This window comes from Gymnodraco acuticeps, unplaced genomic scaffold, assembly GCF_902827175.1.
Source record: "Gymnodraco acuticeps unplaced genomic scaffold, fGymAcu1.1, whole genome shotgun sequence".
Lineage (NCBI taxonomy): Eukaryota > Metazoa > Chordata > Actinopteri > Perciformes > Bathydraconidae > Gymnodraco > Gymnodraco acuticeps.
Genome location: NW_022990743.1, coordinates 1,201,086 through 1,228,399, shown reverse-complemented (window position 1 = coordinate 1,228,399; position 27,314 = coordinate 1,201,086). Strand labels below are relative to the sequence as shown.

Below are 27,314 nucleotides of genomic sequence, written 5' to 3'. Positions count from 1 at the left end.
AGATATAGATACATATCATACAATATACTGCCTATAATGTGTATGTGCACGTGCATTTGTGTGAGAAAAGTCTATAGCTATTGCCTATTATACATATAGCATTATATACAGTACATGTAATGTAATATAACCTATTGGTGTGTGTGTGTGTGTGTGTGTGTGTGTGTGTGTGTGTGTGTGTGTGTGTGTGTGTGTGTGTGTGGGTGTGTGTGTGTGTGTGTGTGTGTGTGTGTGTGTGTGTGTGTGTGTGTGTGTGGTGTGTGTGTGTGTGTGTGTGTGTGTGTGTGTGTGCGTGTGTGTGTGTGTGTGTGTGTGTGTGTGTGTGTCATTTTTCCCTATTTGCTGTCGTTCTCCACAAGCAGACAAAAACTTTCGGCCATTTTTTCGGGGTGTTTGTTGTTTTCTCCCAAACAGCAGGCTGTTCTCAGGTCGACGCTGAGAGCAGCATACCAGTCACCCTATGGCCAGTGTGCAGGAGGGTGAAATGATCCCAGATCAGTGTCTGTTCCGGTGTCATTCCATCCCCCCATCGCGGTACTAGGTGCGCGCCAGCCTCGCGATAGCCTCGCCTACTAGAATCAAAGCTCCGCTCGCGAACTGGATGCTGACAGGCGCGCGGTGCGGTCATCATGCAAAGGTTACACTGGATCCGTTTCAGCGAGTCTCTAAAGAAGCCGCTTCTCCGCAGCACAATGCGAGGCGGGTAGGAACACAAACTCACGCTCGGACTCACGTTTACTGGCCTGTTTTGGTCACAGCAGGTGTCTAACGATGGACGCAAGTTTGGGATTCCCGCAAACGGCAGTGTGTACGCTGGCTCCTCTCGGCGGTAAAGTGGCTCCATGAGTGTCCAAAGTAACAGTGGAAGTGGTGGTGGAAGTTTGGAGGCGACGCCATCTTGGTCGCAGCTCTCCTCGTCCCCAACGATTTCTCAACAACCTATAACTGCGACGGCAAAGAGCAAGGAAGGTATATTAGCTCTCCAAGTGCTCGTCTAACTCGTATTTTCCTTAAAGTGTTTGCTTTGTGGGAGAAGTGGAGTGTTTTGACCGTGTGGAGCTAACGTTTGTTGAAGTAAAAATGGATGTCAAGTTCACTGATGCCGTGAATGGGAAGCCAAACGTCAGCTGTCAGTTCAGTTGATGGCCAGTTTAAGTAGCAGCAAGCTATCATGTTTGCACAAAGGAAGTGCTAGCTTGTTTGTTTTGTCAACGTACATTATTTCTTGTTACTCGTAGCTGTTGAGGCGATCACAGTGTTGTTGTGGCAGTTTGTAACATTCGCCCCCTATCAACAGCATCTAGTTGATATTAAACAACATAGCTGTGCATGCATCCATTAATGCATTAAAATGCATGCTCCTGCTGCTGTAAACTTGAGCACAGGCCCTGCTTTTCACCTTTTTCCTGTATCTGTTTTCCTCATTGTTTTCGACATGTTCCTGAGACTTTATTTACTCGATACTGTCAAGTTGCTGGATTTAATGTGACAAAACAGTGTCACAAGTGGCAAAAATAAGTTATAACCTTACAGCTAAGTATTTTAGTTACAGCACATGCTTTTAAAAACGACAAGGAAGGTGTGTAAGATCTGCTGCATAATTACTTTACTATTACTACTGTGGTTATGTTTTTATGATTATTTCCAACCAGGGACATATTCCTAAAGATATGAAATATTGCTGTAATATGAAACTCCTGGCTCTATAGAACAATTAAGCCTAATCACTCATCCCTGTCCTGAAATAACCTCGCACAGGCCTTGTTGTGTGCTCTCTGTTTAACTTGTTCAGGGGTTTCATAATGTCCATTATGCCTTTTTAGGGCTTGCCCCTCTGCGAGAAGCTATGTAAAGATGACAGCCAGGAAATATCCAATAAGGAAACAAACACTTGCAGCAGTATTCAGCAGGGAGCAGAGGGCCTGTGTGTCTCTTCCTGGAAACCAGTTGTCCAAGAACAAGGCCCATTGCAGGGCTGCATACACTGTAACCTTTAGCTTGTATAAAACTCATTTGATCATGACACTAGTTTAGATTTACAGCGGTGTAGGAGACTGTTAAGACGATCCGTACCATACAAAGATGTTTTCTTAAGCCAGTAGATCTGTGAATAAACACTATTTAATTCAGAATGGTTTGTTAACACATATTTAGCATTTAAAAAAGACTGTCCTTCCTGCGATTTGAATACTGCCCTAGTCCATATTGCGATTAACGTCAAGCATTTGGATTAGCGGCATAAAGCCCAGATATACATTGCCCGTGCGGCTCTGAAAGCGATGTGAATTTGGAAAAAGCATCCCAGTCTTCCTTATCTCAGCTGCTCTATCTGCAGGGCTTATGAGGTTTTGGGATCCCTAAATATCACAGACTAGTTTAGCACAGTGCAATGAGGCCATTGTGATGGCCTGAGATAATAGAGGGGCTGGTTGAAGGTTTTTTTGCTGACAAACTAATAGCATCGCTCTGCTCGGCCTCGACTTTTCTCCCTCCTCACTTCCCTGTGGCAGAATGACCTTCCCCGCTTAAGTTAGAACTGCACTGTCACTCATCCGCAGTATCTTCCACCCTAGCATGAACCCTTTACCTCTACTGCCAAGTCGATTAAATCCATATTTCTATTTTTATCCTCTAATCACTCTCAATTGTTCTCTAATCCTCCCCTAAAATACTGTCCTCTGTTCCTTCTCTTTGTGCCCATTTTAATGTATTTCTAGTCCCAGAAAAATGTCTGAATTACTCCAATTGGTTGTGCTTCTACTGTTCTTGTCACCACTGTTTGTTTGTAATGATGGTAATATGACCCCACTCTGTTGTTTCCCTTACGTCAAGCCCCAATGGAGGAGCTGCACAGCCTGGACCCCAGGAGGCAGGAGCTGCTGGAGGCCAGGTTCACAGGAGCCGTCAGTGGCAACACCGGAGGCAGCACCGGGAGCACCAGCGGGGGTGCTAAGGTAACCGCAGCATACACACACTAAAGCCTTAGGGTCTACGTCCACATATCTACGCCTTTTTTGTCAGAAAGGTGCCACCTGGGAGCTGGGGAGAGTCTCCTCCAAGAAAGCTGTTGTTTCTACGACAATGTTACTTCAACAAAGTATCATGGTTGTTGTATAACTGGCTAGCATCACCCCCTTGGAACGTATTATCTGTTTGCGTTGTCATACATTTTGAGATGAACTATTGCAACCAACCGAAAGATACTTGCTCTAAAGCTTTGTATAAATGAGCTTCACTGCTAAATCTGAGGAGAATATTCTGCGTACGGTACAAGAAAGTCATCGACTGCAACATCCAGTGTTAGCCTGTCCGATCCACTTGAAGGAATGAGCTTTTCGGTCCTGTTAGGATAGTTTTCCTTCTGAAAGTCACGTTCAAAAACAAGCTCCTCCCATTTCTACAGATCCGTCGCCATCACTTTTCTGAGAAAGGTGATATATTTCTCGTAGCGGGCGAACAAAAAGCCTCATGAGCTAAAGTTTGTTTTGTGCATTCCTGTTTCCTCTAGGTCTAAGAAAACACCTTTTTCAGACAACTCTATGATTGATCTGCATTGTTTGAATGCTTGCTAGAAAGAAGGCAGACAGTCTTCAGGCTTGTGTTCAGTGACTAACTCCACCACGACAGTTTGAAATACTACATTTGCAACAGGGATTTTTTGAAGTTAGGAAATAAACACAACACCACAGGTTTCTGTGGTGGAAAGAAAAAGGTCTGGGTATGTTCATGCGTTGGATACAAACCAAGAGACACACCTCAGAGCAGAAGATCTAGATTCCTATCAGAGGTGTCGGAGAAGAGGCCTGCCCTCTTGCTTGGTCCTGCTTTGTTTACATCAGGTTGCAGAAATAGGACCTGTGGAGACTATTTTCATACTGAATGTGATCACTTATTGTTTGAATTGTCACTGTGTGCAGGGCCTGGCCAATGAGTCCTCCAACCACAGCTATGGCAGCCTGGGCTCCTCCAGTGACAAGGAGTCGGAGGTAAAACACACTGACATTTGTGTTTGTTTAGACGGAGCAAAATAAATAGAAATTAAAACGGATGCCAATAATGACGCGAGACACAATTCTTCGAACAGCCTTGCTTTGCCCACTCCACTTTTTTTTTGTACTGTCTCTCCTACTACCTCCACCTCTCCTTGTCTTCTCTTCCTAGAGCTCTGATTTGAAAAGAGGGAGCTCCCCTGCCTACTCAGTATGTTCTCTTTCTTCCTACTCTGCTCCTTCTTGCTGAACACCACCTCTCGAATCCAGCTCTGTTGGGTCAAACTCGAGAGATTTATGCCTTCTCCTCTCATTTCATATCGATTCACAGACCCCGGAGAAGAAGCACTCGGAATCGTCCAGGGGGAGGAAAAGGAAAGCGGACACCTTTTCAGAGAGTAGTCAAGGTACGAGTGAAACTTGCAAGAAATGGCTGTAATGTAGGCGTCACTGACGAATGCATTCAAAGTTTCTGTTGGTTTTATTGCAGGGAAGACGTCCACACGTGGGCCCAAGATCAGCGACTACTTTGATGTGAGTATTACAAAGACTCTTGGGCATGTTAACAGTGAAAATACTACCAATTTGTATACAGATGAATTACAAACTGTAGCTTGAGCTCAGGAAGAACGCATTGTGTTTCTGAGAGGATCCAAAGCAAGGAGTGGAGACGACCTTTATTTGTGTTGCTTTCATATGATGTTGAAAGAACCCGAAAAAGATGTTGCCAACTGGGAATTCCTGTGAAAGCCCTCAAGCATTGTAAAAACAACAACTTGAGAAACAGATACTAACATGCTGTTTAACATGACTGTCCCATGAGCACTTGAATGCACCATTTTCCTTGTTGAAGGTCTGCTCTCCCCATTGTTTCCTTTTGAAGGCCAGAGAGTGTCTTTGTTGAGAGAGAGCCAGTGTTGAAAGGGAGGCCACAAAGTGGTCCACAATGCTTGAAGGGTCTGTGAGCCGGACTCGCCATTTCTATAGCCCATTTCTAAGTTTGCTCTTTTTCTTTGCAAAGTTTCAGGGTGGAAATGGTTCCAGTCCTGTCAGAGGCCTCCCATCAGCCCGCCGCTCTCCACAGAACTCACACTCTGCCCCGGGCTCACTCGTGAGTACTTGACAAGCAGTAGAAGGCCTCGAACAAAGGTCCTCGCTCGGTCATTTGGACATGAGGTGCTGGATTCAGTCTCTGTGTCTCTTTGTCTTTAGGTCCGGCAGAATAGCTCTTCTCCTACAAGTCTGTGTTTTGTGGAACAGAATAAAGCTTCCTCCACCAAGTGTGTCCAGGTAATACATGGCACACATGAGCCACTCACATGACACATGTTTTAGACGTTTTGACCACACCTTTGACTAACTGCTTGTGTTATAGACGGACTTAACAGGCCTGAAACTCGCTGCTCTGGAGAGCAACAAGAGTCTGGACCTGGAAAAGAAAGAGGGGCGGATAGATGACCTTCTCAGGGTGAGTTCAGCCTCCATGAACTCAGTTCTAATCGAGGAGCTGTATACTTATGGGAGGTTTGTATCACGTGTTTAATAACCACACAATAAAGACTTGATGCAGTCCTCGCTGTCTTTCCTCAACAGGCTAACTGTGACCTGCGGAGACAGATAGACGAACAGCAAAAACTCCTGGAGAAATACAAGGAGAGGCTCAACAAGTGCATCACCATGAGCAAGAAACTGCTGATAGAGAAGGTACCTGTCTGCACGCACGCACACACGCACTGTGTCTTCACTGTAGAGGTTAGAAAAGAAAAATGGCTGTTATTTATATGTTTTTGATCCTTTTTTGGGAAGGAAGGAAGAGCCCATCGAATAAAAGCCTAGAGGGAAGGTAGATCAACTTTTGGCGCTCAGCAGCATGCCCCTTGTCATGTGACGAGAAACAACCAATTACAGCCAAGGGATAACTTTAGTTCGGTAAATATCAGCATACCGCAAATATATATATATATTTTTTTTTCCCGAGCATGTAAAACCAAAGAAAATACAAATGAAACAAAAGATGATACAGACATGATACAGTACTATACAAATGAATGCAATAACAAAACGAAATATTTAAATAATAATTGAATAATCTGTAGTATGATAACAATAAAACATTTTTTAAAAAACCTTTAGCTAATTACACGTCCGAAAAGGGGTCGGAAGAAGTTTACACTTATTTAATCCGACCCCTTCTCCCTTTTTTTTTTTTTTTTTACATCTTAATATACGTTAACATACAATATAAATGAATACCCTATCCCTGAATAATTCATATAATCATTCATATAATATATACAGGCAAGTTAAGAGAATTGTCTCTATATATTCACAAGTATATATATATATACACATATGTATACACAAATTCATAAACATAAATTCATAAATTGAATACAAAACAAGAACATAACAGTTATGGTTTAGCAGTGTCCTCCCTGTACCTTGTGAGAATTGTGTCTTTATACCTCTTTTTAAATAGTTTGATGTTTGGACATCCCTTTAGCTCCTCACTCACATTGTTCCAGATCTTCACCCACAAACAGAAACACAAAAACTTCTCTTTGTTGTGCGCACCCTAACATTAGTGAATATAAATGAACCACGTAAATTATAATTCCCTTGTCTTTCATTGAACAATGTCTGAATATTCCAGGTCATTGAAAGTTTTTTGCCTTAAACATGATTTGTGCAATTTGGAATTCAACAAGATCTGACAGTTTTAATAATTGTAGCTCTAAGAATAATGGGTTTGTATGATCCCTATAGCCGACATTTGTAATAAGTCTTATTGCTCTTTTTTGTAGAATAAATAGGGATTGTGTTGTAGTTTTATAATTACTGCCCCAAACCTCTGCACAGTCACTTAAATAAGGTAACACCAATGAACAGTAAAGAATGTAGAGGGAATTTTGATCAAGAATCTGTTTTGCCTTGTTTAATGTTGCAATACTTCTTGAGACTTTGGAATGAATATGTTTTATGTGGTTTCCAGCTCAGTTTCTCATCAATTGTGATTCCAAGGAATTTATGTTCTTTAACTCTCAATGAAAATCCCATCTATCTTAATGGATGCTAGTGTATTGCTATTTCCAAATATGATTAATGTTGTTTTATTCATGTTTAATGATAACTTATTACTGTTTAGCCATAACTTTAGTTTGCATATTTCAGCTGTGATCTCTTCCAATAGTAGCTGTACATTGTCCCCAGAACAAAATATATTGGTGTCATCAGCAAACAAAACAAACTTGAGTACTGTCGATACATTGCATATTTCATTAATATACATAATAAATAGTTTTGGCCCCAATACTGAGCCCTGGGGGACACCGCATGTAATGTCCAAATATGAAGAACAACACTCTCCCAGCTTCACAAACTGTTGCCTGTTGGTTAAATAACTCCTTACCCATTCCAAAACTACACCCCTGATTCCATAACGTTCCAGTTAACCCCGTTTAGTGCTATTCTATTGATCACCCTGATGTAAACATCTGTGCTGTGTTTCACCTATATTCCTTTTTAAGAGCACTAAAACTTCTCAAGGTTGGACAATATTTTAAATCACACCTAAAAGAAAGGTGAAGAAGTTCAGAAGGTATCGTTTCATTTAATTTCAAACCTTTATTTATACAGATAAATCCCATTGAGATCATTGATCTCTTTTCCAAGGGAGACCTGCTCAAATAGTTCCACATAAAAACATAAATAGAACAACAAAAGGACATCATACAGCATCATTTACATAATTATCCACATAAACAGGTACCAATAGCTTCCGATTGACTAGCATCCAACCGAGCTTTAAAAAGAGATTGCTCAGTTTCCATTTAATTTGTAGACTATTCCAAGACAGAGGAGCTGCGCATCTAAAGGCTGTCTTCCCTAAGACAGTCCTAGCAGTTGGCACATTTAATAAAACCACAGCATTCGATCTCAGGCAGTAGCCACTTACAATTCTCCGTGAGATCAGGGAGCAGATGTAGGATGGAAGTTTCCCTAACATGGCTTTGTATATACAAATGTACCAGTGACTGATCCTCCGTACAGTTAGTGAAAGCAAACCAGCCCTTGCATACAGGGTACAGTGATGGGTTAATGCTTTACAGTTTGTCACAAATCTCAGTGCGCTGTGATACGCATCGTTAGCTGGTTATGGTGTCTTTGCAACATAAAGACAGCTTATCTTAGCGACATCAACACAAGACCAGGGAACCAAATGTCCATCTGATGTGCCTTGTGTTTTTGATCTGGTTAAAAAGGCTGTATGTGGGGACAGAGACTCTTACACCTAATGTGTTTTGTGAAGATTTACAATGTATCGTCGGCGAGAACATTTAGTAGATAACAGAAATGAAGCAACAGCTTTTCTGAGAACCAGTCCAATATTCTTTGGTGTTTTAGCTCTGCTTTGGTCCAACTCCTGAGGGGGAGATCCTGTCTGTGGGTTAGAATCTCTTGACCCTCCACCTCTTTCCCTCAGGGACCCACCATTCTGGGCTGGATCTGATAAAGCTGCACAGGGTTGCTGTGGGATTTAATGACCTGGGTGGAGGATATGGGTGAGGAACGATCACATTAAGTTGGCCTAATGTTCTCCCTGTGATCAGAGCACCCAGGAGAAGCATTCGTGTCGTGAGAAGAGCATGCAGGACCGCCTCCGTCTCGGCCACTTCACCACCGTCAGACACGGAGCGTCCTACACGGAGCAGTGGACGGACGGATACGCATTCCAGAACCTGATCAAGTAAGAAACGCATGCATAGATTTTCATCGAATTACATGATGTTCTTCTTTTAGATGTTGCATTCTCCATGGCGTTGAAGGGTCAGAAATACTGTGATTCTTTTTTTTGTGCAAGGTTTATTTTCTGCTACGTTTCCCAATTGAGCCGTTCCCTTCACCCCCCTGTCCTCCCCCCTCTGCAGGCAGCAGGAGGGCATCAACCAGCAGCGGGAGGACATCGAGCGCCAGAGGAAGCTGCTGGCCAAGAGGAAGCCTCCAAACCCCGCCTCCCCCTCGCTCTCCGTGGCCTCCACCTCTGAACCCAAGCAGCGCAAAACTAAGGTGGTCAACGGCAACGACTCCGACCCCTTCCTCAAGCCCTCTTTGCCCCAGCTGTGAGTACACTGAAGCAGCCACTTCCTGTAGGATGTTGGACCTTAAAGAATGAGGGTTGCCATACCTCATAAGCCTTCTTTAGACACACTTTTTCACAGTTGCTCTTCGATGAAGGCTTAACAATTATTCCAATATGATTTGGAGTTAAATAATAAAAATGAATCTCAAAGGTCTCCCGTTTCCTGTTCTGAGATTTGTACCTTTCCTTTTTTTCTTTTGTCAGACTGACCCTCGCTGAGTACCACGAGCAGGAAGAGATCTTCAAGCTTCGCCTTGGACATCTAAAGAAGGTCAGTAGCAAAGATAACATACAAACTAGTGCAACCGTAAGGAATGTTTATCTAGTGAAAGTTGCCAAAGATATACAAAATAAAAAGAGATGCAAATACAGTCAGCTTCAGTTGCTACTAGAGTCGTTAAAGCTGCACAAATGTTGAAATAGGAAAAGAATGTCCCGGTGTATTTACACAGGAGGAGGCTGAGATCCAGGCGGAGCTGGAGCGCCTGGAGCGGGTGAGGAACCTCCACATCAGAGAGCTGAAGAGGATCAACAACGAGGACAGCTCGGCGTAAGTCCGCTCTACATGCAGCACCGTCACATGAAGTAGCCCAACTGTTGAGACCAGGACTCAAATCGTGCCTAATTGATGTAAAACATCAATTCAGTTTTGACTTTCAACACAAACATTCACATTAATAATCCCATATGTTCTAGTTGCATTCAGCACAATAAGTGTTGCAGGAAAGAGTGCTAAAACCCAGAGTTAGCATTTGAACACTTCCGGTTCCCTCTCAAAGTCAATGCTGTTTTAAATAATGATTGGTGAGATACCTGAAATAAGATCTGTGGGTAACACAATATATTTTCCTTGAGAGATTTACAGTAAATGCGTCAGTTAATATTCCACACGTGAATGTCCTAATTAAAATGTTCATTGTGTCTTAAAAAAGTTGGTTGTTAACACCGTTAGCTAAAATAAGACTTAATCACCCAGATCTTTAGCCGCCTTTAGCTTAGCGGTGGTTTAGTGAAATCCTGTGATGTGGTTTTCTTAAATGTTGACTATTTACTTTTGGCGATATTATTAACGCTTAAAACCAGTAGAGAGGTGTTCATATGTGGACAGCATGTTTGAGTATCGTACGCGTCTTCGCCACAGATCTCTTTTTCTCCAACACTTATACATCAAATAAAGAAACTCCATTTGCTTTTTATCGAAGGAACCCTTGCGTCGCTTCCAGCTCAGGTTTAAGTTATAGCTACAAGCAGTAAGTCTTTTGCCTTCTCCTCTCAGGTTTAAAGACCATCCCACCCTGAACGAGAGGTACCTGCTGCTGCACTTGCTGGGCAGGGGTGGCTTCAGTGAAGTCTACAAGGTAATGTGTGTGTGGTTGGACACGTTTTGTTTCCTATTCCTTCTCTCTGTAAAGTATGCTAAAAGTAAAATGTGTGTGTCTTTGTCCCACACAGGCTTTTGACCTGTTTGAGCAGCGCTACGCAGCTGTTAAAATCCACCAGCTCAACAAGAACTGGAGGGAGGAGAAGAAGGAGAACTACCACAAGTAGGTCTCTCACACACACACACACACACACACACACACACACACACACACACACACACACACACACACAGTGTCCGATACACAAATACAACGTGTTTCAGAAAACTCACCACGCTACATGTATTTCCTTCCCAGGCATGCATGCAGAGAGTACCGGATACACAAGCAGCTGGACCATCCTAGAATAGTCAAACTCTACGACTATTTCTCCCTGGATACTGACACGTGAGTGACCTCTGACCTCTGCCTGCTGGGCGACACATCCTGATGGTGCTTATCCTACTGGGGTTAAAAGAACGATCACTTTAAAGGGATATTTGGGATGTTTTGAAGTGAGGTACTTGATAAATGATAAATGAGATGCGTTGTACTTTATTGATCCCAAATTGAGAATCTTATTGCCAAACAAGGCATTGCATACAAGTCGAAATTAAAAGAGTAGAAATAAACAATTCTAAAATGTAAACATTTCAAAATAGAAATAAAACAGCATTAAAAAGTAGAAAATATGCAAGTTAAATAAAATATAAAATGTACAGTGCACGCCCCCTGTTTGGAGGAACAGACGGGAACATCAGAGTGGATGCAAAACATATTTAAGCTACCTAAAATAAGGTGTAAAGAAATCTAAATGGCTTTAAATGTTCCCTACATTGAAGATATTTGTGGAACCTTTCCTTTACACCGGGCAGCCCTTTTTCCTATTCTCTCACCAGAGCCACCGGACTCTTTTGACATAACAGTAGTTTTACTTTGCAGAACATGCAAGTTGCTAGACTAGCTTAGCCTCAATATGTTAGTGGGCTTTCTGTTATAGTGTGACTTTGGTTGATCCAGTTTCACCAAAGTCACACAATAAAGAGATCGAGGAAGCGCTGGACAGAAAGCTGGTTTCTGCGTGGTTAAATGACTGTTTTCTCTCTGGTGGCATCACATTCAAATGACTTTATTTTCATTGAGGACTTTCATTAGTGAGGTAGACATTAGGAGAGCTTTGGAGAGAGCATCGATAGATATGACAGCTGCTCATCAACAGGGTTGTTCTGACGTCAAGAGAAAAGTATTCTAAATGCAACACACAGGACACGTGATGTCCTCTGTGGGCCTTTGCTTTAAGGTGGTCCAAAGACAGGCCCAGTACATCGGTTAGACTCCATGCCGTGAATCCTGTGTGTTTCATACAACCCCACTGTTCCTTTAAAACCATATCAGTGACTTTGAAACCTTTTGGAAAAGCCCAGGAATTGAGGGCTGCTCCACGTAAGAGCAAACACGGAAGGGCGTCATCAGATTAGGGACGTGTAAATAGTCAAAGCAATTAAAAGCATAATGCAGCCCCAACATGCCCGGACAATGCTAAGGTTTAATTGTAAGCTAAGTCATGTGTAAAGGGAGTTAAAACAACTGGTAGTTAGGATACCAAGTATGTGTCCAGATAGCTAAGCCTTGCTGTGTTGAGTACAAAGGTTCAGCGTAGCCCATGTTGTGCAATGTGTAACAGGACTGGGCAGAGAAAGAGGACAGTGGTAGTGCAGCAATCACGATGGAGGCAGAGTTCAAATCCAAAAAAAGGCTTTATTGCTATCAAACTCAAAAATACCTTCCATTAAACAAAGGCTAACGTAGCCGGGCCGCTAACCGACTTACCAGCTCACCAAAACGTTTCCTCACACTGGGAGCCTCCTGCTCCCTCCATGTGCCACACACAACTGAGCAACTCCCTTGAGGGAGTGATTAGCAGCAGGTGTGAGGTCTCCACACCTGCTGCCAATACTGCTAATTGGAAGAGGGTGGAGCCACCTGTTGGGAATGTAGGTGCCTCCCACTACCCTGCCTCTCAGCCCCTTGCACATGCTAGCAAAGCTTTAGAAGCTCACATTTACAGCTGGTAACTTAAGAAAGGCTCCTGGCTCTGACCTCTGACCTTTGCATGGAGGAGGGGAAGTGAAAGCCTAAAGTCTTCTCAGCTTTTAAAATAAACTGCTTTGGTAGAAATCCAATCTCCTGAGGATAGTATTATATCATTTTGTGCCAATAAGTTCAGTTTAAGTGCCTCGATGTGTTCACATTCAGCTGTTGATCCTCTTCTCCTGTGTGTAACCGTGTGTGTGTGTCTCTGCGTCCCTCCCGCAGGTTCTGTACAGTTCTGGAGTTCTGTGAAGGCAACGACCTGGACTTCTACCTGAAGCAGAACAAGCTGATGTCGGAGAAGGAGGCCCGCTCCATCGTCATGCAGATCGTGAGCGCCCTGCGCTACCTCAACGAAATCAAACCCCCCATCATCCACTACGACCTCAAACCTGGTGAGTCCCATAAATAACAAAGTTATTCAATGAATCATAGGAGTCATTAAAGGGGCCTACTCTGTTTGTCAAAGTAGGCCATACAAAGGTCATAAAGAAACTCATCGTAGAGTGACAAAAAAACAAGCTTTAAAAGGTGTACGTCATAAAAAAGGATTTCAAAAGTAAATGTAATGGTTTTCAAAAAAGAAAAATATCATTCAAAGTTTGTATTATATTTATTGCCGTTTTCTTTGCGTAATTGTGACAAACTACACCAAGTAGTTTTTGTGATATTTTCGACATATACTATTATCTTTTTTTGTAATAAGATTATAAAAATAAAAAACATCCAAAATATATTTGATACATTAGTGATTAGTATGTTTCGGTATAAAAGGTAAGACGTCGTCTGCTTTGAGTGTTAAACACATACAAGCCTCTTGTTCTGAAACCTGATAGTTCTTGTTCAAAAGTGTTGTGTCCTCCACACCGCTGTACGCAGTATCTGAGCCTGAGTCTCTGTCTCTCTGCAGGCAACATCTTATTGGTTGATGGCACTGCGTGTGGAGAAATCAAAATCACAGACTTTGGCCTGTCTAAGATCATGGACGATGATAACTACGGCGTGGACGGGATGGACCTCACATCACAGGGAGCAGGCACCTACTGGTAACACACACACACACACTGTCACAGACGGATACATGAAACATTATCTGTCTTGTGTTATCGACCATACTCGTCGTGATACATAACTATTGAAATAATCAACGTAATATCTAGGGCCCTTCTCACTTCTCTTATTTTTCATCTCCTCGCTCCTCGGTCTCACCGGAAGTTGATTTGTCTGCGCCATCTTGAGTAGCGTCCCTATGGCCTTATTTCTGCCAGAGGAGCGAGGAGCGATAACCGAGGAACCACCAGACCATCCTTCGGTGAAATCCTCAGACACTCGCCCCGCCCCCTTACTGTGTATCGCTCACTGATTGGACGATGCAGTGCATGCACTGATCTGATGCTTCTTGACATGAGAGCAGAGTGAAGAAAATACATGAACCTCACGGGAGTCACTCCTCAGTTTATACCGTGTTTTGTTTCAATTCATGTATCATTTAGTTACAAATATGTGATATATCTGAACAACAAAGTGGTCAAAAATCATTTAATTCATTTTTTGGAAACATTTTCACGATCGCTTTTTTCGTTTATACATTTTAAGAACGGCGTTTATCTTTTTTGAGAATGAGTTCTTATTTCATTTATTTGGGTCTACAACAGATGATACAAATGTATATGTCAGTAAATGTGTAGGCTACTAACAGAGGTGGGGGGGTGTGGAAACAATGGGGACAGAGCTGCTGTCAGACGATCAGCTGTGCAGCGTCATCACAAACGGACGTCGCTTCACGTGACGCTCCGGAGGAAAGTTCGTCCCATTGCTCTTAAAACTCATTTCCCTGCTTCTCGTGGTTTCCTTGCGTCCCTCCATGCTTCCCTGGTGGGAGGGACTAAACGCAGGGAAACGACGCAAGTGAGGGACGCAAGGAATCCATTTAACCAAAGTGAGAAGGACCCTAGGAGTCCTGGTTTGAGAAAAACATGTTTGAGCTCTCTGTGATATTATATGATGTGTGTGTGTGTCAGGTATCTTCCTCCAGAGTGTTTTGTGGTGGGGAAGGAGCCCCCTAAAATCTCCAACAAGGTGGACGTCTGGTCTGTGGGAGTGATCTTCTTCCAGTGCCTCTACGGACGCAAGGTACAACACCACCTGCTACAGAGATGTAGCCCAATCAGGTCCATTCTCATGCTTTAAATGTTGTTCTCCGTATCACTGATGATCTCTCCTTGCTTTGTTTCCCCAGCCGTTTGGTCACAACCAGTCCCAGCAGGACATCCTCCAGGAGAACACCATCCTCAAAGCCACCGAGGTCCAGTTCCCCGCTAAACCCCAGGCTACCACAGAGGCCAAGGTAACGCAGGAAATGCCATTAAATATACAAACAGTTTTTAAAAATTCATAGTCGAGCATAAGTTTCAATTTCACTATTTGATGTATTGATGTCCACCAAGTGCTTTCATACATAAGGCTGTTTACACATGCTGTAACATATGAATAATGTCCAATGTGCAGCTATAAATAGGTACAATATCTCCTCTTATGATTATGAAGTGTACACACACACACACACACACACACACACACACACACACACACACACACACACACACACACACACACACACACACTAATAATTGTCCCCTGCAGGCGTTTATCCGCCGCTGTCTGGCCTACCGTAAGGAGGACCGCTTCGACGTCCACCAGCTGTGCTCAGACTCCTACCTCCTCCCACACATGAGACGCTCCACCTCCTCCGGCACCCTGCAGCCCTCCTCATCCCTCGCCACCTACTGACTGTCACATGACTAACTCTGGCCTATCACAGGGCAGGAATCTATCTTTTTTGTTCGTTTACCTGAGCTGTTTCCAAATGGATGAATAAATAAGCAACAGAAATGGACAAAAGTAAGAGAGAAGGATGCTCCGTTTGCATATGTCCTTGAACTCAACGTGTGAGGTAAGAAGAGGGGCTCGGCTTTGTTTGGAGCCATGGATTCTTTATGGACTTTAATAAATAACCCCGTAAGAGACATTTCAGAACCTATTGATGCCCTTTCCATGCCACTGTTCCAGATGTTCTCTCGTCACTGATTGGCCGTTGGTTTGAGCAGCGGGTAGCAGAAGAAAGGGCTGAAGAGGTGCACCTTTCCATCAAGCTCAGATGAACACTGCAATCCAAAAGGACTCATAAACGTCAATTATTTCTACCCTTATAGTCCCTCTGCACTTAAAAGTGATGTTACCTTGATGGGACTTGAGAAAAAAGTTCCAGATTAAACTTCTGGTGTTTATTTGCACTTCCGATCACGGTGATCTGGTGTCAACACATTTGGCATGAAGTACTTCAGCGTGGGCTCCATCAGTTCTACTTTTTTTTGTCGCGAAGCAATTCAGATCTACCGCCAAGTTTACAGGAAGTGGATCTGAGCATCTGTCTTAATCCATTTTTGTTGTTCAGATGAGATGTTTTTGAAACCGCTGACCCGAGGGACTGGATCAGCCGTTACTGCTGAACACTCTGTGACACTCAGTGTGCATTTCATGTGCTGGAGACATTACTCGTTAGCAAATACATAAAACTGAGGCTTCTCCGTTGCTTCCCTGCGTCTATTTCCCAAAAGCTGTTCTCAGTTTGCTGCTATTAATGTTGCCTTTTTTTGTTTTGAATTGTGTGAATGCCTCGCATACTTGAACTGAACACTGCAGAGATCCTGCTGTGCTATTTTGTTGGGGGGGGGGGGTGCAACACATTTGCAACCAACATGTCCACATTTGTTTTTGGAGCAGTATGCTGCATAGCGAGGGACGTCACACCTTCTCGTGCCAGAAGAAGCTCTGGGCTGTTGCAGCGTGGTTTACTCAGAATAGAGAGAATATATCCAAATGTTGTCGTCCTGTAAATAAAACACTTACCTGTTTGTGTTGTGACATCATAAAACCCCTTTTTAAAATGTAGGCAGCCTGCCTTAAAGCGGGCCTGTGGTGAGAAATCTGATAAGGACGCAGGTTAGAAACCGATGTTTACCCCCTTCAAATCTATCATTCTAAAAAGGTCTTAACAGGCCCAAAAGTCATCTTTAAAACAAACTGTCAGATAAAAGACAAGTGGCAAGTCTTAATTGATTTTATTTGTACTAGAGCTGCCTGTTAGATGAACAGAGAAGCCAAAGAGAGATGTCCAGGAAGTACCTGCTCACGGTTAGCTGCTCACAAATAAATAAAAAGTGACGAAAGGTTTTTTTTCTCAGAATTCTGAGTTTAGTTTCAGAACTCAACAAAAAAAAAGTCACTTTTGGTCAAAAAGAATTGGCACATAGACACGGGCTAGGTGTCGAGTTTGATCAATTGTAATTATATCCAGTTCCTCTCCACTACGGTCTTAATTTCTCCCGTTTCTCATCTACTTGACATAGAAACAATGAAAATGGGTGCCGGTATTAAACCAAATGATTGACATTCATAAAGAGATTAATGTAAGTGCAGACATTTGTAAGCTACGTGTGTGGGATCATATTTGTGGCGGTCAACGCTAGGCCATGTTCATATGCAATAAAGATTGCCTTACAAGTCTTAATTCCTGCAGTGTGACCGTATTTGACTGTCCAGGGTTAGTCACTAGAAGAAGACGGAGCGCAGGGAGTGACGCAGTTGAATCATGGATGTATAATAAGAGTTGAATGAGGAAGCACATTGTTCATTCTTAATACAGATTCACGATATTTGAAGGCATTTCTAAGGTGGATTTTCTCAGAATTATACTTTAAACTGAAAAATTCACGTTGAAATATATTCAGTGTGCACAAAGATGCTATTTTATCTCAATAATTACGACGAACCATTTTGTGTTTTTGGTTTGTTTATTTGTTACAGAGTATGCAAAAGAAACCCTCACTGTATAAAGACACAGGAAGCATCATGTAAAATTAATTTGGCTTTATTGCTCGCGCTGTACAGTGTGGATGTTTTCAGTAAGCTGTTACAGTGACACCTGGTGGTCGTACTGCATCACTGCACCTGCCTATCAGTTCAGCCATGTCAGGAGGAGACGTACAGTACTGCAAAATAAACACCTCATGTCCCACCCTCCCTACTGATCACACACAAAATGCAGCATGCTTTATAAGTGTACACCCCTGCCCCGCCCTCTGGCACAGCCTTTAAGCTGTTACCTCCCGGTGTGGTCAAAATGGAACCTATAGAGTTCTGGTTATACATACAAAGGGACAGACTAATCATTTCAGAACACAAAGGTGGTGCAAAATAATGCAGATTCATTCATTGGGTGGAGACACTCATACAGCAATTTCCAACAGAAATGTATACATGTCAATCAAATCGATCTATTGGTCAGGGGTCCTATTCACTAATAAAAGGTTACATGTCAGGGCTGGATGATGAGATCAAAAAAGTAATGGTTTACCTGTTTTCATACAGCAGTGCGTTTCTCCTGTTGACCCACTTTAGTCCAGTTTCATTTAAGTGTGGCAGGTTAATTTATAATGTAGATACAGTAAATCTATCGTCCAGTCCCGTTAACATACACTGTTTATATATAAAAAAAAACAAGAGTGAAACAGAGCGGCTTGCCAGATCAGAAAGGGGGAAGTCCTTGTTGTGTGTGAGAGTCCTCCTCTGGGGCGTGGACGAGCTCCGTGACGATCTGGTCATAAAGACATGTCGGTCCACAGCCGTCCTCCATTCTTCATATCCACTCATCCTTCATCGCTTCCTCACCCAAACCTGGAGGGTGCCCACCTGTGCGTGTCCCTCTTGGCCAAATAAATAGAAAAATACAGAGAAAGGGGAGGGAGAGAAACCGGGTGTGTGTTTTGGTTTGATGGCAAGCGGGATGTTTCTCTCCCAGGTTATGAGGTTAGCGTTGTTTCCGTCGGAGGCGCTGATTCCGTGGTGTTCGAGGAGGCTGTTTCCGTGGGGACGGCGGCAGGCTCGGGGGCGGGCGCTGCCGTGACTGTGACGGAGGCTGTGGGATGGGGGGGCAGGAGGGGGAGCATCGCCTGGGGGAGGAGAGGGGGTAAGGGGGCCAGGCCGGGGAAGTTGAAGGAAGGGAGCGAAGCCAGAGAGGGGACTGAGGGAGAAAGAAGAGAAAACAAGAGAGAAGGTGAGCGCATCGCTGCTAGGTTTTATATGTATAATGTTCACATTAAGCATCAGTGAGGGTGACCAGTAATACATACTACATAAAACAACATGGTATTTATATACTACATCTTTTGGGCAAAGATTGATGCCTGTTTTGTTTGTGGGATAGCGATGCTGTATTTACCGGTTCCTACTGGTAAGGTGCCTGCTAGGGTCATGGCACTGAGGTCTGGCAGTGTCAGGTTGAGGTTGGGCAGGTGAGGGAGCGGAGGTAAGCCAGCTGGGAGGGGCATCAGACCTACACACACACAATGCTGTTATACATTCATTCATTTTGAATGATATTTACACTACAGTTAGTCGACTCTAGTATTGTAATGAAGCCACAATGGAAAATAAATTAGAGAACTTTTAATATTCCACAAGAGTGAATGTGATTTAACCCGATTTGGACAATCTCTTATTAAAAAAAATGGATGGTGGGAATTCCGACAGCTGACAGTTCATGGGAACTCACACAAAGGCTATGTTTAGACAGTTGAAGCGGTTGAGACCTAGTACTGTCTAATACAGTTGAGGCAGACATTTCTATGTTTTCTGGAAAGGTATGAACACACTCATGTAAGAGAGAGAGAGAGAGAGAGAGAGGGCGAGCTGTTATGTGTCTGCCTCTGCTTTCGCAAACGTTTGCTATGCAAGGTTTGCTGACTCAGCAGACTGATGGCGTGTGTTTGGAAATCACCCACCTGGTAGCGTGGAAGCAGGGTTGAAGCCGGAGGCGGGGTTGAAGCCGATGGCGGCGGGATTCAGTGGAGTGAGTGGGCTGAGGGTGGGGAGCAGAGGCACTGTAGGCAACCCTGAGGGGGGGTACATATAACACATTAGATTTAAATATGTGGAGTAAATACACCGTCATATAACCGATTTCTTGGGTGAAAAAAGAGAAATACCTGTCTGCAGCTCCCGGGGCATGGTGGGCGGGGCCGTGCTGATTGACAGGCCAGACAGTGAATCTCCAAGGCCTGTGGGGGCAGGAGGGGGGGTCACTGCTGAGAGCTGCACCTGAAGGAGGCAGTGGAGGGAAAAGGTCACACTCATCCCAATGTACCACCACAGCTCTCCGTCCTCCTGCCGGCTCTGCTGCTTACATACTGAGGGAACCTGCATCTTTACAGTGTGAGCAGAGTCTACAGAACACACAACTTCACATCTAATAAACATTTTAAAAAAGGACTTCATGTTTTAATCCGTTTTATTTTATTTTTAAAGACCACATTTTTCTGAAAATCACTAAATTCTTTCCAAAAACACCAAATTCCTTTAAATGACTTAATAGAAAAAGTCCCCTTATTTCCCATAAATAATAATTACATTTATAAAATGGCTTCAGTTATCTGTAAATCAAATGTTTAAATGACTAGATGATGTTCATGTCATAGACATAGGTACCTTCAAATGTGAATACATGAGGTATTACATTCATACTTAAGATCTTTGCTTTGAGCATGTTTCTTATCCAAACTAAGGGTTTGAGTTATTGTTGAGTTCAACCCTGATTATGTATCGCGTGTGTGTTGGTGTGTGTTGGTGTGTGTTGGTGTGTGTTGGTGTGTGTTGGTGTGTGTTGGTGTGTGTTCTGACCTCAGTGAATCCGTCCTTCAGCGGACTGAGGGGCTCACTGGGGGGGTTTCCAGGAAAGCTGATCTTCTTCCCCTCCTCAAAAGGCCTTGTAGGAATTCTGTGCAGGTAACCGTAGCCGATCCCACAACCAAGGCTGTAAAATGGAGGAACAAAAGTTAAGAATTGATCTAACAAACCTAAAATATATTTTAGATTATATATATATAACACTTTAGATTAGCCTGGTTCCAGACCACTGAATATAGCTCTGAATTGTTCTGAGATTTAAATAGGATTGCTCCATCTTCTCCTGCTTCATGCTCTTGTATCCGACCAGCCAGTATCCTGACCAATCAGCAAATGTTTAGGGACCTGCAGCTATTGGGGGGGGGGGGTTAAGGTGTGTGTGAAGAGACAGAGATATCCACTCAGGGCCAATTTGGGGCCCCAAGCGACATTGTGAGATGAGGCCACCCCCCCCCAACCGACAGTTGTGAAAAAAATGTTTTTGGAAACAAAGTAGGCTTCTTTGCAAATATAATTCCTGTTTATTATTATTATTATTATTGTCAACAGTTACTTTTGTATACAGTGAGGTAAATGGTAAATGTGCATGTATGTCGTTCACTATGCGTTTACAGGTGAATACGTCTGCATTTCCTGCCACATACTAGCCTCAAAAAGATTACAATATAATTAATGCAAATAAACTACTTCTACTACTAATAATAATCATAATCAATTCAATAATATAAATACTATATTATTGTATTGTAATATTGTTGTAATAGTCAAGACAAAACATGTTTATTACATGATCAAAAACGGATATTTCTTAAATCTGTATTCAAACGTAGTTCCCTCTGTCAGCAATGTATCAACAACTACACACACATTTATATCAGTATTTCTCTGTGTTGTGGTTGACATGATGATGACTGTTAGGAGTTAAGGGGAGAGGCTGAGCGTCACCATGATGATGACTGTTAGGAGTTAAGGGGAGAGGCTGAGCGTCACCATGATGATGACTGTTAGGAGTTAAGGGGAGAGGCTGAGCGTCACCATGATGATGACTGTTAGGAGTTAAGGGGAGAGGCTGAGCGTCACCATGATGATGACTGTTAGGAGTTAAGGGGAGAGGCTGAGGCGTCACCATGATGATGACTGTTAGGAGTTAAGGGAGAGGCTGAGCGTCACCATGATGATGACTGTTAGGAGTTTAAGGGGAGAGGCTGAGCGTCACCATGATGATGACTGTTAGGAGTTAAGGGGAGAGGCTGAGCGTCACCATGATGATGACTGTTAGGAGTTAAGGGGAGAGGCTGAGCGTCACCATGATGATGACTGTTAGGAGTTAAGGGGAGAGGCTGAGCGTCACCATGATGATGACTGTTAGGAGTTAAGGGGAGAGGCTGAGCGTCACCATGATGATGACTGTTAGGAGTTAAGGGGAGAGGCTGAGCATCACCATGAAATGTGCAAATTGACATACAAATGAATAAAAGGGGGGAAAAATGCTCCATGTTTTTTAGGCTGTAAACTTTAACTGTTATGTAAGCCAACTAGACAGACAGTGTATCACTCTTCCTCCTGTACATTAGCAGATAAAAGGCATAACATACTTGAATGAATGGTAAATAAAGAATGCTGGAAATAACTGCATCTCCATTAGCCTGTATGCTATGCAGAGACTGCCTTCTTCATGTCCTGAATTGCAGCTGATGTTTTAATATGGCAATTGGCCATTTGACTTATACAACATTCGCAAGTTGTACATTTGACAATAACCCACCTTCGAGTGATGCTCTAGTTTCTTCATGGTTTGTTTTTTGCGCTGGACTGAATCTGTCTTTTCACCGACATCTCTTCACCTGCACTAGTGGCCGTATCAAAGCCGTGATTGGTCAGATGTCGATTCATTGCAACGGTGTCGGGTTACAGACGTGCTCCCCTTGTCACTTGTCTCTCACTCTCGCTGAGAACTGTGCACAGTAGCTGAGGCCCTCTGGGCGGGGCCCCATGCAGCCTGCGTGATTGGCCTGTAGGGAGGGGCGGCCCTCCACTTTTCGACTGGCTTCTGCAAGACTTTCATTGGCAGGTGGTGCATCCAATCAGCTGCCTTGTATTTTTTTTTTTTTTTAAAGTGGCTTCACTTTCCAGAACCCCTTCTAACGGCAGCTTCTTCTCAGATGGTTTTGTGTAAACAAACTGTCAGGTTACAATCCCCCCCGAGTGTGTAGTGAAATCAGAACTATGTGGGTGGGGTTCAAATGGGGTGGCCATGTGTCTGTGCCAAACCACAGACTGTTTATAAAGACTCCAAAAATAATTACATCCAGAGAATTGGCCAGATAAACTGACATATTGAATCCCCAACCTGCAATAACAATCTTTATGACCACTTGGTGTAAACAATACTGTCATATCATCACTTTTTAAAAATATGCTGTGTATATCCCTGTGCTCCATCAAATGGGTTGCCATGCATTTACTTCCTTACAAAATGTTGTAAAAGTCGTTTGTATTATTAAAAATACATCACAAAATCAGGGTTTACTAGCATACTTCTTCTTCTTCTGTATCTTAGCATGTTACTGCTGAATGAAATAGCGCAGTAATGTAAAACAATTGGCAGAAATGTGTATCCTGTCACCTTATTGAGTGTTTGTGTACTACGCATGATAAACAAACTCAAAGGAAATAGCTCCAAAGCTCTACTAGGGTACAAAAACGACTCAAGGAACCTTTAAGTCGATGTGGGTGAATCTTAAAGCAACATTATAATTAACTTTGAGCAATATTGACTCTGTTTTTGGTCTCTACCAGCTGCTTGAGGGAAATATCTGTCTGTTTAGCTGCTAAATGCTCCATTATGTTCCCCAGCTGGTCTCTTCTTATATCCCTTTACTGTTCGACACTGAGCAGGTGGCTTATAGTAGATCTGGTAGCATCTACCCATAATGCAATGACAATAAAGTGAAATAAAATGTAATCATTATAGAGCTTTTTCCATTGAAAACCAGCCTCGACCGAAAACAACAAGTGAAAGTTGGAAACCAGTGAAAGTGGAAGTTGCGAACCAGAGAGCTAAACAATGAACCATTAAAAACCTATAACTTCATTTGAAACCTGTAGGTCCAACAATGATTGGTAAAGTGTGTAACGTCTGTTACCTGCCCTCTCCTCCCCAGGCACTGTTCGGTGTGATGATGACCTCTCTGCAGTTATCGGTGTCCGTGTTGTACACGTAGAGCTTCAGGCCTTTCCCCTCATGGCTTTCTATCAGCGAGAACAAGTCCTCTGACTGCAGATAGAGTCACAGAGGGGCGGAGGAGGTGGATAACGTTAGGAGACACACATTCACTATCATTATCAGGTGGAGAATGTGCAGTAGTGACAGTTGCCTGATAAAATACCTCGTTCATAACAGTGTCGGCTCCAATGATGTAGTCAGTGTGCGGCCGCAAGCCGGCGAGGGCCGCCGGGGAGTTAGGCTCTACATCCTGTTAGACAGGTGGAGAATAAGTTAACAAACTAGCATTCTACCAAAAAACTATATTATAGAGTGGTGCAGGAATGAGCCTTAAACCGGGTAATGACTTTCGGGTTCGCTTGTCTCAAAGTCAATGTTTATTGACCAGGTATGTGGTAAACACAAGCTTAAGAGATGTTTCCGTTTTGTTCCCACAACATAAAATACGTGGGTAGATATTACACTCATAATATTACATAAATGTCTAAAGTTAATGCCATGTCTTAAAAATGGCGATTGCTATCAAGTGACTAAATAAGACTACTTATGTTATCACGTCCGAAACGAGCTGCCTTTAGCTTAGCGGTGTTTTTTTGCATTACGTTACATATTTACATCTGTCGATTGCAATTATACTTTTATAAAAATGGTGTTAATATTTAGAGATTATCCTGCTGAACAAAAACATCTAAGTATCCTAAAAGTGAGCCTGCTCTAGATCTTATTTTTTTGCAATATTCCGAAAAACAATTCAAAGAAAGCCGGTTGCTTTTGTTGAGGTAGCCCTTGTGATGCTCATTTCCAGGTCATCCTAAGAAAAAGACGTTATCATGGCACCACTCTATAGACTTTGAGGTTGCTTACCAGCACATGCCAAACGTTTTCATTGGCTCCCTCAAAGCTGCAGAATCTAATGGAGACACCAAGCAAGCCCTGGCCCCCCCACAGGTTGCTGGGGGTGACTGTAGACTCCCGCAGCTCCAGAGTCTTCGAAGAGTAAACCAGCATCTTAACTGGTTTCTCCACACTGGCTTTCAGAAGGTCTTTCAAGGTATCATTGTCCTTGTTCTGTAGACAGAGGGGTGAGGAAGAGCACAGGGGCATGGCACATGCAGTTCACTATCATAACACTTGTATTTATTTGCTCCTGTTAAGAAGATACAGTTTGCAGGTTTTCCCTACCAGTCTGGTGTCGTTGATGGAGACGATGAAGTCAAAGAAAGGCTCCAGTCCGGCGCGGTGTCCAGGCGAGTTCTCTTGAACCTGAATAAAAGTGAAAGAAAATTAGCTGCTGCTTTACAGTCACTTTCTGCATTTCATTTCTTGAACATTAAGAGTATTCAATAACTCTGTACATACAAAATAAACATGTAAAACCTGAGCTGGAAAACAAATATATCAGGCTTTGGTTTGGTTTGAATTGAAACTCATGATTATCATTGGCTCAATGTACATTACAGTATATAGCAGCTAAAACGGTTTATCTGATCTCGGCTCCTTTCAGGATGAGACCAATTCCGCCATGACTATTGTGCATCTAGCTACTAATGTTATCATTCAAATGAGCTGATTGTTACTGGAATAAGACAACTGACAGTAGCTGTCCATTGTTAGCTAGCTTCACGATTCTTCGTAGTTTACATTTTTGTAAAACAAGAGAGACAAATCACTGTACACAGGGTGGGACATGTCCGATATTGGATGCACCAACAAAACCAGCTTGGCAGCTGTCATTCAGTGCTGATACGTAGCTTTGGCTAGCCCCCCTCCATCAGTTAGCTTCTGTTAAGCATATTTAACTAGCGAACAAGCAGCTATTCGTACAAACACAACTATACAAAATATATGACTCCAACACAACTCTAACGAAGAGTGCATTGTTTATAACACTGTGTTTGTGTTTCACGACGGAGGCCCCTGCAGTCATCCTCGGCCTCTCGTCAACACACAGATCAGGGAGTCCTCCGCCTCTGAGCCAAGGCTAAGCTAACAGCTAACAGCTAACTGGTAACTGCTAACAGCTAACAGCAGTGTGTAGAAGCTAAAAACTCACCCTGAGGACGTGGTATCCCTCGGAGCCTCCTCCCGGTATCTCCACACTCTGCGCGCCTCCCATGTTATGCTCTTTTAAGGCTTTTTATGTTCAAATGGCTGTTTGTTACCTAGCAGAGGTGATATGCCTGAATACTTGTACACACCGGGTACACGTCGTCAAATGGTTAGCTGAGCGATGCGCATGCGCCGTTACGTGGCAGGAAATAACGCCTTTTCGGCAGTTACGATTCAATTGCAGTTGAATTCAATTTGTTGATGGACAAACACATAGAAGCTGTATGGAATATTTGTTGTATGTACTTTATTTTTCACGTTTAAATCTTTCTCTCAAATCTCTTGGTTCACTTGTCATACTTATTGAATCAACATTTACAAACTGTGTAGAAATGTCTATGACCTGCTGAATGTCTGTTTGCTCACAATTTTTTCAACAAAATAAGAAAAAAAAGAATTTCAATTAAAATGTCCAAATGTTCTCAAAGGTTTATTTGTAATTCCAAAGAGTGTTGAGTCGACACACAAAGTGTAGAAAAAGCTACTGCTTACAAAACACAGAACTTTTTTATTTTATATTTATCTCAGGTTTAAATATTTTTATAATATAGTAATCATCTTGGCATCATTTTTGGGATCACCATTCACTACTTAAACCACTATAATTTATATAAATGTTGGCCTATACTACAATTAAAATTATAAACAAATATTATGCCACATGAAATGAAAGACAAAGCTGCAAACTCACTTGATTTTATAAAACAACAGTCTCTAACTTTATTATTCAATGCAAAGTTTTGTGAAAGTTTGCCTATTCTTTTAAGATATCTGCCCTCATTGACCATTTACAAGTCTAATTTAAATATACAATAGCCTTATAAAGTGCATTGTATCAATTATCCAGCTCTGTTGTCTCAGTTGTCTCAGTCTCTAAGAAAGGCTAATTCAATTGTAAAGCACATGAAACAAATGGCCTAATCAAATGTTTTAATGCCAACCATAAAACTTGTGCCCTGCCTTTTACTTTGAAACTCATTCAGTTCAAGATGGAAAGAACTAGGACTCCATTTACAGTACTTACATGCATTTATGCATTAACATTTTCTTACATTTCACACGATATTCATGCAGCTAATTAATGCCTGCTTAGTGCATACATTTATACAAATTACCCCTGCAGCTACCTTTTATTGTTAAGGTCTAAAATGTAAGCTTTCATTTCTCGGTCTTTATGGAGCAAAGATTTAAGTTTTAGAAAATTCCAGCTGTACTTTGCCAGAAAGCTTGTGTGTCACAATTTCAACATGCTGTTATCATGTTACGACAGTGTCTAGAATCACATATTTGACTTGATTTGACATATATTTGGGATCAGTTCTTACAGCTTTCAGCCCTACTTTGTTGTGAGAGCTGCAATGGTCTTTCTATTTTCAAATGCTAGCAGTTCTTGGCTGAACGCCAAATTCATCTTGTTGGACTCTTAAAACCTTGTGCATCCCTTTAGCTTTTCTGTTGTACTTAGAGGACAACAATTTACGAGTCACGAAGAGTTAGATCTTAAAACAAACTTTGGGCCTTACAGTATTACAATAACCAAGTATTTGTATACCGTTTTAGATAAGGGTCTCCCCTTATGTCCAAAAATACATTTTAAATCAGGTCCCCCCTTATCTGGAGGTCGACTTTTTAGATAAAGCGGTCTTCCTTTATGT

The 27,314-nt window shown here is 42.5% G+C and overlaps 2 protein-coding genes across 5 annotated transcripts; one reads left to right on the top strand and one right to left on the bottom strand.

The window, feature by feature from the left end:
* The first annotated feature begins 504 nt into the window (after positions 1 to 504).
* On the top strand, positions 505 to 17,151 carry LOC117556608 (serine/threonine-protein kinase tousled-like 1-B). Of its 4 annotated transcripts, none has more exons than XM_034232019.1 (22): positions 505 to 969; positions 2,833 to 2,954; positions 3,918 to 3,986; positions 4,162 to 4,200; positions 4,321 to 4,396; positions 4,480 to 4,523; positions 5,011 to 5,100; positions 5,202 to 5,279; positions 5,365 to 5,457; positions 5,583 to 5,693; positions 8,600 to 8,736; positions 8,918 to 9,109; positions 9,334 to 9,400; positions 9,582 to 9,679; positions 10,406 to 10,487; positions 10,582 to 10,673; positions 10,809 to 10,898; positions 12,807 to 12,976; positions 13,492 to 13,627; positions 14,603 to 14,714; positions 14,821 to 14,928; positions 15,225 to 17,151. In XM_034232019.1, exons 1-22 carry the CDS (start codon positions 843 to 845, stop codon positions 15,369 to 15,371), a joined length of 2,280 nt encoding a protein of 759 aa, XP_034087910.1. In that variant the 5' UTR covers positions 505 to 842; the 3' UTR covers positions 15,372 to 17,151. The 4 variants fall into 4 exon arrangements, with proteins under 4 accessions (XP_034087910.1, XP_034087911.1, XP_034087912.1 ...); XM_034232020.1 differs by having other exon boundaries at positions 507 to 969; positions 5,017 to 5,100; XM_034232021.1 differs by lacking the exon at positions 4,162 to 4,200 and having other exon boundaries at positions 509 to 969.
* Positions 17,152 to 17,415: 264 nt separating this feature from the next.
* On the bottom strand, positions 17,416 to 25,793 carry LOC117556609 (Golgi reassembly-stacking protein 2-like). The gene is made up of 10 exons (XM_034232023.1): positions 25,604 to 25,793; positions 24,733 to 24,813; positions 24,415 to 24,618; positions 23,714 to 23,800; positions 23,471 to 23,601; positions 20,319 to 20,451; positions 19,628 to 19,739; positions 19,424 to 19,534; positions 18,862 to 18,975; positions 17,416 to 18,663 (listed from the first exon to the last, which is right to left on the bottom strand). Exons 1-10 carry the CDS (start codon positions 25,664 to 25,666, stop codon positions 18,443 to 18,445), a joined length of 1,257 nt encoding a protein of 418 aa, XP_034087914.1. The 5' UTR covers positions 25,667 to 25,793; the 3' UTR covers positions 17,416 to 18,442.
* Between the last annotated feature and the right edge of the window lie 1,521 nt (positions 25,794 to 27,314).